Raw genomic sequence first — 14,877 nt, forward strand, 5'->3', positions numbered from 1 at the left:
TTGGGAGCATTATGCTAGCGAGGGCTGCGTCAGACAGAGTTACAGCACGCACGGAGATGAGAAAGGTATGTATGGACTTATCTAACTCTGGAGGATACCGTGAATAAGCTAAATTCCCAAAATGTGGGCGTGTTCCTTTAAATCGATACTGCTAATGTATTAGGATATGGTATTCCAAAATACCAAAAAGGAATGTATTCCTTTTTTTGTTTATTTTCCATATCCTACTATTTCTGTAGTGCTGCTTTGCTACAATGCAAAATTGTAAAAAGTGCTATAGAAATAAATTAAATAATAATAATAATATTAATAAATAAATAATATTTCAGTATTTATTTACTAATACATTTAAAAACAAAAGTTGTAACTGTTAAGACGAGTTTAAGGGGAAATATCATGAAAATCTGACTGTTTCTGTGTTTAAGTGCTATAATTGGGTTCCCGGTGCTTCTATCAACCTAGAAAATGTAAAAAAGATCAACCCAGTAACTTCGTTTTGGTAAACCATTCTCTGCAAACGTGTGAAAAAATAAGTCATTGAAATTTGGCTCCCCTTGTGATGTCAGGAGGGCATAATACCAACCCTTAATCTGCACTATCCAACCACGCACTGCAATTTAGTGCAGATATCATCCCATTTGCATTTTAAAGAACAAACCCCAAAAATGGCACATTTTTGCTCACACCTACAAAATGGCAATTGTAACATGTTATAATAAATTATCTATATGATATTTTCAGCTTGAACTTCACATACGTACTCTGGGGACACCAACGATTTACTTGACATCTTTAAAAAGTCAAATGTCCCCTTTAATGCACAATGAGCTAACACGAACAACTGTTTTGGCTTTAACTAATATTAACAAAGATTAATAAATGTTGAAAACTATATTGCTCATTGTTAGTTTATGTTAGTTTATACATTGATTTACTAATGTATATAGAGTGGTTAAATGCCTTAAATAAGATGAAGCCTAAGATATTTGCCATTTTATTATATGACATAATACACAAGTAATACCCTCACTTGTGACTTTTATAGCTTTTATGTGGCTTTAACCATGTTGACTAATGTAAATAAAATCACCTCTTTTAATCCTATTTGGCCCTGCAGGACATGTACAGACATCTGTGTTAATACACTTTTTCTGTCTTGCAGACTGAAGGTTTTAATCTCATTGTTTTTTTGATGGATTTGATGTGCATTCTGTTATTTCTTTTATGCATTGAAGAATGATGGCAGCTGCTTTGTGAACAGCAGATCTGTTCGATGTGGGCTGTGATTATAATTACTGTGTGGGCAATAAAAGAGAATGAATGAATGATTGTTAAGACTAAAGACAAAATGTTCTGATTCACAGCAAACTGAAGTCTTACTTTCTTACAATGTCTATAAAGACCAGCTCATTCAGGAAAAGACTAGAGAGGGTTTGTTCAACTCAAATTTAATCCCATGACTCAACACATCCGTCAGTCTGGATCGTTTTTAATTCCATCATTCCGGCAGAATAGAAGTTTGTCATTTTTAGATGTCGGCCACTTGTTTGGTTTTCATTCTCAGTATTGCTGTTAGATTCTCTTGGTAATGAGAATCATAAATCAAAGCAGATCCGTACACTTCCTCTCCCAGCATTCCAGTTACCATGGAAATGAAGATAACTCCGAGATCAGATCCAAGAGCTGTGCTGATATTTGTTGGCAGACTTTGTCTTCTGTCTTCTGTTAACTCTTTCCTTTGCCCGACTCTTAAAGTTTCGTTTCTGAAAAATGTAATTTACGTTAGATTAGAAGTTTTCTTTTCAACTTTTGTTTTTTATTTTTGCAGATATAATTTGCATTTAGTCCTAACCAAGTTTTGCATCTTTTTTTGGGATTGTAAAACTTTACAATAAGGTTGTATGTTTTATAGTTAGTAAATGCATTAGCTAACATGAACTAACAATGTACTTTTTCAGTATTTATTAATCTTTGTTCATGTTAGTTAATGTCAATAAAGTTGTTTGTGTTAGTTCATTGTGCGTTAATTAATGTTAACAGTTACAATGCTTGATTTTATAAATATTTAGTAAATGCTGAAATTAAGATGAACTAAGATTAATAAATGTAAAACAAACTATTGTTTATTGTTATTTCATGTTAGCTAACGCTTTAACTAATGTTAACAAATACAACTTTGTGTAGTGTTACCTTTTTTGTTTTACATATTTTTGAAATATTTGACAAAGTGACTGAACTATATCAAAGTTTATTTGTTCGATGTTTAATATACATCAGTGTGGAGAGCATTTTAAACCAATTGGCCGGAGTTTCTCATTCAGTTTATTGCAATACAAATTTATTTCTGTGGCATTGGTGCAAATCAACTTTACGGTAAAAATATATTAGTACAGGCAGTATGAACATGAAAAATATATAGAAAACGTAGTATTACTGGAAAATACATTTCATGTCATGCTCTTGGCTGGTTCGCATATATGGATCAGATGGGCTTTATTGTTTTTGGTCATCTTGTGAATGTGACTGTTGTACAAATGCTGATATTTTTTATACGTCTGTACTTCTCCTCATTAAATATTGCTTAAATAGGACAGAACATAAGCACAATTGAACTGAACTTAGCAGTATGAAACTGCCGAATGTAGCATCTATTTACATATATATCTATGATCCAAGGTGGTGCGATAGAGTGGAGGCGGGGGCTAATTTGCATATTTATAGATCTGCGTATACTAAATGAGGAAGGGTGTAGTTACATTCATGAAGAAACGACTGTCACATAAAAAAACTTTTATATATGCTATTATAATGCTCAAAGATGAGTTTTAAATGATAAATTCTTGACTACATGGAGACTTTAAGATTAGTAATCACTCCATAGCTTGTTTATAAGTTTGTTTTTCATCTGTTTGTTTGGCAGTTGGATGTAAAGGAAGACACGAGCACTAATACAGACACTAAACTGCAGTGTGATGAAAATGAGTTCAGGATGTATCAGTTGAACATTCGGGTACGGGAGGTCTTCGCCAACCGTTTCACCCAGATGTTCGCAGACTACGAGGTCTTTGTCATCCAGCCCAGCCATGATAAAGAGTCCTGGTTCAGCAACCGTGACCAGATGCAGAACTTTGACAAGGTAATACTTCACTGATCATGTTAGTTAAGGTTTGTTGCTGATTTAAGGCAGCTCGATCAAGATAGTCTGGTTTTCCTACTACTATCCAAAAATATACTAACCATCCCTTGGCTATGTATGCTGTGTTGGACTTGATGAGACTATTTCCAGTGCCCTTATGTATTGCTGTTTTTGTGTTGCTATAATTGCTTCTATTGTTTGCCTCATTTGTAAGTCGCTTTGGACAAAAGCGTCTGCTAAGTGACTAAATGCAAATGTAAATGTAGGCAAGCAGAGACCATCAACCATCTAGACCAGCTAGAAACCTTTTTTGTGTGAATGTGTACCTAAATGCCTACTGAATTTACCCTTTATGAATTCTGCTCACCACAGGCTTCCTTCTTGTCGGATCAGCCCGAACCCTACCTGCCGTTCCTCTCTCGGTTTCTGGAGACGCAGATGTTTGCCTCTTTTATCGACAGCAAGATCCTTTGTCACGACGATGAGGACAAAGAGCACACGCTGCGGGTGTTTGATTCCCGCGTCGACAAGATCCGCATGTTAAATGTGCGGACGCCCACTCTGCGCACCTCCATGTACCAGAAATGCACCAATATTGAAGAAGCAGGTGGGATGTGACAAATTCATTATCTGACTGTCAACTAAGCTTTGATAGGATGATTGGCAGCATTTTGTATGCAAGTGTATTAGGTTACAGACTGTACAAATAACTGGTGCTAAATAAACAGTACTGTAGCGATTCAGCGGGAGGAGGGGAATAAAGTTATTTGAAACACTATAAACCTCCGACTGTAATACTACGGGGATTCCCAAGGGAATCTTAGATTTTAGCTCAAAAGGGAATATTATGTATAACTAACTGTAATTAATTATACAAGTTTATCAGGTTTTACCTGGCGTAGCAGAATTAATAACAACAATTAATTAATATGTTCGTCCACCGAAGACATATATCCATAATCGTATATTAACGTCTAAGAAATGTTAATTTCATGGCCTTTAAAATTAACCTTCTCACTGATATACAGTGCTACTCGCAGCTTGTAGCTGGATCAAAAGGCAGAAATAGTGACTTTAATTTCGTGAGCATTGAACACAGAAACAATTCAATTGTGAAATGCAAAACCGGTTTATTAAACTACGTTACACTACAAAAACACACAAGACTAACTATACATACAAACAAGAAACATATGAAAGAGAAAGAATGGAAAATTAAGAGAGAGAGAGAGAGTAAAGGAAGGGCAATATCACTATAGACTTAACTTCTGCACAAATCATCAGAACTCTACGAATCACCTTAATTAAAAGGGGCAATAACTTTTTACAGCGAATGAACAAGCGATACTTGCGTTTGGCTTTTGTGAGGCACGTGTGTACGTCCAGCTGTATGTGCGCGTATGCGAGGAAGAGAGTTCCTGAGTTTGTGGTCACGTGACGGAGTCCTGAGGTGTCCGTAGGAGTTGTTCCTTTTTGGGTTAATCCGTCGGTCTGGTTAATCTGTGGCGATTAATTTGTCCAATTTGTTAAAGTTTGTCCAAGTGTCAGGGTGCCCGAAAATAGAAGGATTGGGGTCCCACAGCAGGAAGCTGAGCTGGGAGCTCAGCTCCACGCCGTGAACGGCGTGTCGTCGAGAACTGTAGGCCAACTGTATGCTGATGAGCGTCGATGAATTGGGGTGCAGGCCTCTTAACCTGAGTTTAGACCGACCCCTTGAAGTTCAGATGACCAATCCAAAAGGGTGTTGATAGAGTAGGAAAACTTTGTCTTTGTTTTACCAGACTCATTTGCATAGATGGACTATGCTAAAGATTTTGTTAAATAATAATTTGGATTAATATTTAACAAGTTTGATATCAGTTATGGTAAGATGATGCACATCATTGATCAGGAAAGGAAAAGGGGATTATTAAGAGTGTAAACAAGGTATGGTTTGAAACACACATCAAATAGTAATCTCATGAATGTGAATTATGAGACATGCTAAGATGAACAAAGCATCCCTATAGTGTTACAAGAAAGTGGTTCATTACAGATACAAACATGCAATACAAGGATATATAATATATACAATTTAAACCAATTTATTTTGGTCTTAGCTGTGATCTTAGACAGACACAGTTCTCTGCTTCTTGAAGTTTGCTTTGAGGTGTTAATTTGCTTAGATTGGCACAATAAAACAGCCAGAGAGGGTCAATAGGTCTGGAAATGTGTGTTATCAGGAGATTAGGATCTTCTGATGAAAGCGTCCGAGCAGACCTGGTGACAAAACTCATTCTAGGGTCACAGCATGAAACTGTTAACGGCCCAGACTGAAGAGACCTCCAGTTGACGTCCAGCCAGATGTTACAGTACAGAAATTAATGGTGATGAGGTAAATGTAATAAAAAATAATATAACATATATAACGCTGTAATCAAATACAATTAGGATAAATTTAAATAAACATACACTACAGTGCTCCTCTATAGCTCTGTGGTATAACATTGTGTTAGCGGCGCAAAATGTCATTGGTTCGAACCCAGGATACACACATACAGATAAAAATGTATACTTTGTAATTAGAGATGCACCGACATATCGGCCAATAATCGGTAACAGTCAATAAAAGAAATTTTTCATACTATCGACTGCTACCATCAACCTTATCAGAAGGTATCAGTCTGAATAATCGGTATTGATGGGAAAATTTAATATCGTTGTATTCAGAAATGGATTAAAGCGAAAGTATTTGATGATCAATATCATTATCTCATTTGTGACAGTGGTGGCATTTAGCGGCTTTCGCATCTGAGCTCTTCGCATACAAATGAAGAGTTTGGTTCCAAAACGCGATAAACGCCATTTCTTTAAAAAAAAGTAGTTACTGCCAAAATCAGTATTGTATCAGGTCAGTATTAAAAAATAAATTCTTCATTTAATGCAAAATCTGATATTCACCGTGTTATTTTGTCATCTTTTTCCTAAAACGCGATAAACACCAGTCTTCATTCTTTGCATAATGCAATAAATCCGCTTAACCAATCACAGCACACCATTCCACGCATTGTAAACAATAATGGTGCCACTTTGAATACACTCGGAGTCCTAGTTTTCCATTATTTTACGCAAAGTCAACAAAAATCGAGCAGGACCAAAACATTTTACAGCTGATCGCTTTAAAAAAGTTCAGCGACGACGTCCCAAAGATGACAACAGCAATGACAGTGTTCTTAATATGACAAAGTAAGTGTTTTGATTAATGCCATTAATGTTAATTTTTTATCTGTGTATACCACTCGTCAACTAAATTAATATAATTGCAAAGATAAATGCACATTTATATATTGATTCAATAGATTTATAGCATTTTGAAAAAAAAAACTTTTGCAGTAAAAATAATCCGTTTTTATAATAAATCTTTGAAAATCAAATTGTGGATTTGAATTTTTAATGTTATTATAACCTAAAGATGCTATGTGAAAGTTTGTAACAGAAAATAGTGGTTTTCATCTTGTCACTTTCTTGGTATAGAAAACACATTTTTACCCAAATGAGTCAAAATGGATTTATTGCATTTTGGAACCAAACTCTTCAAATATTAATGCAGTATGACTCGTCTGTCAATGTAAGATAATCAATAATAAAATCTTTAAGCTTCCTACTCGATATCAGATTGCAAAATTTCCAAAAGATACGTAAATTTAAACTAAACCATGAGGGTCACTTTCAAATGAATCAAGCCTGTCATATGCACAGGTCTAAATATTAGCGAACATTGATTGTGACTTCATTTTTATAGATCTGTGACCTTTATTTTCAGACACGCTGCTGTTGAAATGTTGTTAGAAGGTTGATGTGGTTGCCTCGTGAGACTTTATTGATAAAAATATCTGTACGTGTTGGCATGATAAACCGTAGAGCTCTCACTCCGAGTACTAATGATCATAATAATCTCCACTTCCTGCAATGCATTATGGATTTTAAGTTGAGTGCACATTCACGTGTCCTCCATTAGCTGTGCATGAAAACACAGACATCAACGCCATCAATATGCTTTTAATGGAAATGGGAGTTTATTATTAACTGCTAAATTATGATTGGTGAAGACATTTGTGCAAGGAAACCCACTTAAAGGCATGAGTTTATATTTATATAGCACACAAGGAAAAACATCAAAACATCCTGGCAACTAAACAAATTCAGAAAATATAGTTGTCTGTATTGTGTTTATATATATTCAATATCTGTCAGTCAGTGGCTGTGGGCATGGCTTTATCAGTGTGACCTCACATTGATAAGGGAATAAAAACGGCATTTCTAATGCTTTGGTTTAACGGGAATTATAAAAGGAGGAGTGGGTGGATTTTTTTTCAATGTAGGGGGGTTGAAAACACACATTGATGTCCAAACATCTTGGATTTTGCACAATAGGTGCCCTTTAATTTCAAAGATGTTGACTCGCAGGTCTCTATCATCTGTATTGACTAATGGAAGGTGGTTGTATTACAGAAATTGAAAGTGTGGATGTGTGGGTTAACACGAGTGGCTTTGATGTCTTTTTAATTCGACCACATCTCACACTCGCACCCCTCCTACAATGTGGGTTTCTTGTCACCATGACGATGACATCATTTCTGTGACACCATATGTGCTATTTGGTGATTCATCATTAATGTGTGTTTTCGCTTGTGTGTCATTCTAGAAAAGGCCATTGAGATGAGATTGTGTAAGATCGACCACACGGCTCTACACCCCCATCTGCTGGATATGAAGATCGGTCAGGGCCGATACGAACCTGGGTTTTTCCCCCGCCTCCAGTCAGATGTGCTTTCCACCGGACCCACCAGCAACAAGTGAGGATCAATCTCTTTATTGTTATTATTATAGCAAAGTGGATTTCTGTAACAGGTTGTGTGTTAGAAGGGAAATGTGTTTGATTCTCTGGTAACACACAAACTTATAAAATGTACCTTGTGCTTTGGATCAAAAGTGTCTGTAAAAAGCATAAATGTACAAAGACTTGTGTGGTTGTCGATAGTGATAGACCGATTTATTGCTGATATATTGGCCGGTATTTGACAGATGCTATTTTAGAGTGTATTGAAGCTGGTCTTTAGTATTAAATGAATATTCCAGTTTCATAAAAAAATCCTGATTATTAGTAAGTTTACTTAATAATAAATAAGTTAACGTTTTTCTTAAACACTTAATTCAAGAAACATTTTCTCACCCCATTGGCAGATTTTTTTGCTTGTTTTAAGCACAAATTTCCTTAAATTGTAAATTGTTTGTCTAAAAACTAGACTTATTTCTTACGTCATTTTGCTCATCAAGAAAATACATGTTGATTTAAGAAATTTTTGATATTTGTACTCAGGGCCTGAAGTTAACTTTTTTGACCACCAGCCACATTGACTTTTTACCAGCCAGTTTTTTTTTTTGCCTGAATAGTGAATGATAACACTGTCTTTATTGTATTAATTAAATATAATTATTTTTTTAGAGGTACAAAAGTGAACTTCTCTTTGTCTTAGGTTGTTTGATTAACATTAATGACACAGACTTAAGTAGGTTAATTGAGGTTACTGTCTCTTTAAGACCAGCACAGACTGGTTTTTGACTCTCTATACATACACTTAAGACATAAAGAAATGTTTTATTAGAAAATGAATACTGTTGAGATCATTTTGTTTATATGTGCCCTGTCAAGAGCAGAACGATTTTATGTACGCTTGCTTTTAGGAACGCGTCTCTCTGATGTGCCCTATTGAGTGCCCTTAAACCCGCGCGCGTACACAGAGACGGAGGGGGCACAAACTGCGCACATAAACGCCCCACATACGTTGTTTTCCATTACTCTTTTCGCAAAATGTATGTTAATGTACTACAGTATAAGGCATTGTAGCGCAACTCTCTCTAAAGTTTACACATCAAGAGTTCTGATCCGTCACAGCAGAACTACACATCCGTGCAACTGTGATTATACTGTAGTCTATGTCAGCATTGCATTCTCATCCCATCTCACCAACAGTTTAATACTTACTCGCACATCCAAGCGTAGTCAGAGAAGTGCCTCATCTTCTTTCCAATCGCATGAACGTTGCGAAACAGCAGTCGCATCCTCTCAATGAATCACTCAATTTGCATCAGTGATATGCGCAGGTTGATAAGAAATGAGCGGGTGCCGGTTACGAGTCATCCAAAAATATTTTGATGATATTCGGGCCGCGGTCAGTCGGTCGGGTTTAAAAACTATTTTGAACAATTGCGGGCAGGTTAGTTGAAAATGTCGGTCGGGAGTCAGTTGTTTATACATTGACCCGCGCATCACTGATTCGCATTGGCTACCCGCCAATGTGGCTGGTATATTGACAACAGTGTTACCCGCCAATTGCAAAATCCACCTGTATTTGGCGCGTGGTCGGGTGTTAATTTCAGGCCCTGTTTGTACTAAAACCAAGATAAAAATAATATGCAAAAAGTTTTTTTTTTCATTGTAGTAGACTTTAGTGGACCTCAACAGTTTACAGTTTCAATGCAGCTTTAAAGGGCTCTAACTGATCCCAACCGAGGCATAAGGGTCTTATCTAGTGAAATGATTGTCATTTTCGCAAAAAAAAAAAATAAAATTAAGGACTTTTTAACCATAACTTATCATCTTGCACTAGCCGTGTGATGTGCCATGAGATGTAGGGCTGTCACGATTATGAAATTTGGCTGACAGTTATTTGTCTGATAAATGATAAATAAAAAGTGACTATTATGATGATTAATTGTCTATTTTATTGCTTTGACATTTAATTCTCATTCATTTTTTTCTTTGTTATAAAATAATTTTCACATATTGTTGTTATTATATAAATTAAATATTTTTTGCAAAGTTTTCCCGGCAGAAAATATTAATACACATAACGCATATTTAAAAGTAATCCGATACTGTTTTGTTTATACAGGGGCTGCAGCCCCCCCCCCCCTTGTGTTTTTGTGAGATGTGCAATCATTGCGGTGATCTGAAATCATCACGATGAGGTCAAACAATCGCGACAAGACGATTATTTAATAATTGTGACAGCCCTAATGAGATGTGCATGATGTATGCGAAACTACCTCTCCAGTGTTTACAAGTGTGGAGAAGGAGGACCATTCCAACATTTATTGTTTAAAATGGTCCACAAGTGTGCGTTTTTACATGTGTAACGCGAAACCTTTTGATGTGATTACGTAATACGTTAGGTGGCGCTGGCGTGTTACATGGCTAGTGCAAGACGAGAATTTGTGGTTCAAAAGTATTTTTTTGGGGTGCGAAAATTATGATTGTTTCTCTCATAGACTGTAAAAAAAGATGAACGACGCGACGTCGCCTCCCACCATTGTAATGAATTGAAGCCAAAAATGTCCAACCACGGTCGCCGCCATGTTACGTAAAAACGTCAGTTTGGAGCCAAGGCATGCGCAGAAGGAATCGTCCGTGGAGCCAGAGGCGGAGCCGCGGTATCAAACTTCCGCCCAAACGCTCGCTCGACCAATTCAAACACGCCAATCATAACGACACGCCCCGTTTTTATAGCATCAAATTATAAGCTAAAATGAAACTTACCAAAATAATGAAACCTTGAACATATATTAGCATGATAACAACTACTTGAAAGGACCAAAACCATCTTTCGGAAACTTTTATTGGAAGTGTAAATAAAGTCCCATTCGTTTGAATGGAGAGGGCGGGGTTTATGACTTGTACTGCAGCCAGCCACCAGGGGGCGATCAAAGAGCCAGAGGCTTCACTTTTCAAGGCTTATGAGGCACACCCGGTTTCGCTAGATAAGACCCTTATGCCTTGGTTGGGATCAGTTAAAACCCTTTGAAGCTGCATTGAAACTACAATTTTAAACTGCATTAAAATTGTAAACCATTTAGGTCCATTAAAGTCCTGGAATGTTTTCCTCAAAAAACTTTTTTTTTTCCGTCTGAACCAAGAAAGATATAAACATCTTGGATGGCATGGGTTGGGTTAATAATCAGGATTTGTTGAATAAAAGTAGAGTAATCCTTAATACAAACTCTTCAGAGTTTTCTGTGGTCGTTTGTGATGTAAAGCTGATGATGTGGTTTTTTAGATGGGCGAAGCGCAGCGCTCCTGCACAGTGGAGGAGGAGAGACAGACAGAAACAACACGCTGAACATCTCTACCTGGATAATGACCAGAGAGAGGTATGGACATCACATAAGGAGCTCACAGCTGAAAACGCCACCTCCGTCAAAAATGACTTATTTTATGTTCATGTGGCCTCAGGTCATTCAGAAATACTCCATTAATAGTCTGATAAAAAATGCTCATTTACAAGAAAACATGTCAGACGCACTTAGAGGCTTTTGCATCTGAGCTCTTCATATATTCTTCACATACTTTGTCTTTATGTCTTCTGTTCATTTTCAATTTTTCATTATTTTACCCGACGAGTTTGTTTTAAGTTAGTTAACTTTGTCTTTCTGCATTTCTTTTTCATCTCTTGTTTGTGTCTCTTTTGTTTTCCTCTTAACACAAACGCACACTCTCAGCATGTGGAGTGTTTGGTCTCTGAGCTTCAGCTCCTGCTGGCTCTGGACTATTACTGGTTCTCTCAGTCCTTCAGGCCCTGTCTGAAGTCCGTCAGGGTGGACGTGGTATGTGTTAGATCAGATGTGAGATCAGACCTCGCACCCTTGTTCTCTCCCTGCAGCCCTGTAAGCGTCAGTCTTGTCCTGCTTTTGTCCCTTTGATGAGTGCAGTCACTCTATCATAAAAATCCCTGTGTTTATATCCTTTATGTGTCCAGTGAACAGAGCTGCTCCAAGTCTTGAAAGTCATTCACCTGCCGAGTGAATCTAACCGTCAGAACCAAAAGATCGAAATAACAAATTATATTTTAAATGTGATGTATGTAAGGACTGTACTATAGCAAAAAATATCATTTATATGATACATTTTTTCGATCACCACCTGTACACGCACCACCAGATTTTTGAAACCCTGCTTACGTTGTATGTCAAGTCGCGCATTAACGATTAACCTTGTTTCCCATTAAAAATATCTGTCTGAAATCGATTCTGTATCGCATGGCTTCAATTCTGTGTTTCATGCACAGCTTGTGCGTTTTAGTCAGGAAGTCCTTATCAATCTAAAATCATCATGAGTCTGAGTGGTTTATAACATGCATTTAAAAAAGCAACACTCGTTAAACAAAATTATTCAAAATATTATTTTATCATGAAAATACCTAAAACAATTTGAAGAACAGCAATATAAATATAGACATTTTTATGGAATAGCGTTTGTAATGGTAATTCAAATAGAGTTTCTGCACGAGAGCGCCCTCTGTGTTTTGGATGTGCCGGCATTTCACCGTAATTCATTAAAATACATTAATTGAGTAAACGCGCATTTGTACAATTAATCGTCACAGCCCTTACAAACAGGAGAATGTTGTGTGTATCACAGGAGATGCATTGCATTTTGTCACAATGCGCATGTGTTGAATGAACTATACGTTGCAGTGCTGTGCGACCATGCATTTGCGTACATGGAAAAACAGACTATACTCCGTGCTTAAAGCAACACTAAAGAGTTATTTTACCTTAAAATAACTTTTCCATAAAAGTGTCAGTCGTTCATCCACTTGAAACAGGGTGAACGGCACTTTCACATTCGCTTTGCAGCCCTCTATCGGCCAAAACCGCACTAAAGAAGTTTCCAACCGTCGGGTAGTGATCCTGTAGTTCGAGTGAAAACTACAAAAACTTGCTTTACGGCAGACCTACAATCCAATCAGAGCCAGCTATGCTGCAGTAGGCTAAATTATTTACGACAGTGGTAATGGACAATTTCGCTTCTAACCTGTAGGGGGAGCAAAGAGCAAAAACTCTTTAGTGTTGCTTTAAAGGGGCTGTCCGTAAGTTGAGAAATTTCTAACCGTTACTGACACCAGTGGCCGTTATAGAAACTGCAGCCAGTCTCATGCTCGTACTCGGTGGGCACACTCGTACGAGCATGACCACAACAACCAGAGTTGCCATAGCAACCACAGACAGCTCATTGAGATACACCAGCATGTTTACAAATGTAAGAAAAGTTACAGTACTGTAAGGTTATTGTTTGACAGACCATATTTTAGCAAAATGTTGCAGTGCTACTTTATATTTTCAACAGAAGTCTACTTCTAAAAGTTTTGTAACACGACACTGTAAAACACACTCCTGACACTCACAATCTTACTGCACTCGTGCTCTGAATAAAGATAATTCATATAAGAAAGTAACTTTTGAAACGGTCCTGTGCTACATGCTATCGTTAGCATTACACCACAAAATAAATGCTATCGTTAGCATTACACCACAAAAACAATAACATAATATATTACAGATGCCCTGTAACTATGTCTTACCTTTGCAGTAAAAAGGAAACCTGCTCAAGGTCTGTTTTCATACCCAGCGCTGACCGGAGCTCCCTCCAAGAATCAAATGCCAATCCGATGTTTAATCTTGTCTTTTCCCCGACGCCGGTCACGCACTATTTTGGCCGCACTAGATAAGGATTTTTTTCAATTTACGAGGAGTTTCCATAAGTGTCTGGATTGTGCTGGAAGTTGCTTGCTTCTTTCCGTCTACAGAGTCCATTTGAAACATGTTAGCGATTTCCGCTGTTTACTAATGACTGCCGTACGCGTCTATATGGAACGCCCAGGAAGACGAGCACGCGCATGACATCACATTTTGAATTTCGCGCCAATTCGGACCCGACTCCTTCAAACAGAAAAGAGCCTACAGGCTGATAGAGACAACCGTGGAGGACACTCAAGGTGTCATTCTTTCTATTACATTATGGTTGCCTTATAAATATATAAATGAAAACTCTATCTTAAAGATTTTTTTAAGTAATAACTTACATTCAGCCCCTTTAAGTTTAAATACCTCTTTTCTTAAAAATGCAAATGCAGCACCTTTAAAAAAAACGAAGTTTGTTTTGCGAACTGTTACAATCTTTTTTTTAAACCGTGGTTAATTGATTTAATGATAGTAATCATGGTTTTATTTGTAGTAAAACCTCGGTTAACTTTCATAAAGGTCTTGTGTGCTAATATTACTGATAATACAAATACTTTATCACAGTGGTGTTCATGCTTTATGATGGCAGGGACCCAGACATATGATGAAACTTTAGAGAGGGACCCCTTACCTAAAATATATGTAAGGAAAATTGACGACGGGCCGTTGAATTATAAGAAAATAATGCACACCTAAGATGTTAATGCAGCGCGAAGCAGAGTTACACCGCGGGTGTGCATTATTTTCGAATAATTCAAAGGACCGGAGTCAATTATTTATCCGGTTACCTCAAACAATGCTTTAGTGCTTAAGACATTTGACAAGTTAGTGGAGCGGTTTACAGAAAACAGCATTTAACAGACCTGTGGTATAAATCCATATACGGTATATCCATATTTTGTATGAAGAAACATTTAACATGTTAGATAAATATTAATTGTGATATTATAAAGACAGCAAATTATTAACAAACTTAAATAAGTGGCTACTCATTAGACTTTTCAAATTTTGCTTTCTTTTTTCTCTTGAAATTTCCTTAGAAACTTCTGGGGGTCCACGGACCCCAGTTTTAAAACCCCAATGCATCTGTCTATTATAAGACTTCATTATTCATTATTGTGTTATCCCTCCTGGTTTCTGAAGAATTTTTCTACCACAGTTTTTGTGTCGGGTATCATTTG

General features: G+C 37.0%; 1 protein-coding gene across 2 annotated transcripts in view; it reads left to right on the top strand.

Annotated features, from left to right (window-relative positions):
- The window catches only part of dennd5a (DENN/MADD domain containing 5A), a 62,891-nt gene that overhangs the window by 29,488 nt on the left and 18,526 nt on the right, over positions 1-14,877 (top strand). For both annotated transcript variants that reach the window (XM_065261559.1, XM_065261560.1), the window contains 4 exons: positions 2,921-3,136; positions 3,509-3,743; positions 7,821-7,971; positions 11,233-11,326. In XM_065261559.1, the coding sequence (XP_065117631.1) occupies positions 2,921-3,136; positions 3,509-3,743; positions 7,821-7,971; positions 11,233-11,326 (696 nt within the window). The remainder of the gene's footprint in view (positions 1-2,920; positions 3,137-3,508; positions 3,744-7,820; positions 7,972-11,232; positions 11,327-14,877) is intronic.

This window comes from Paramisgurnus dabryanus, chromosome 2 (assembly GCF_030506205.2).
Source record: "Paramisgurnus dabryanus chromosome 2, PD_genome_1.1, whole genome shotgun sequence".
Lineage (NCBI taxonomy): Eukaryota > Metazoa > Chordata > Actinopteri > Cypriniformes > Cobitidae > Paramisgurnus > Paramisgurnus dabryanus.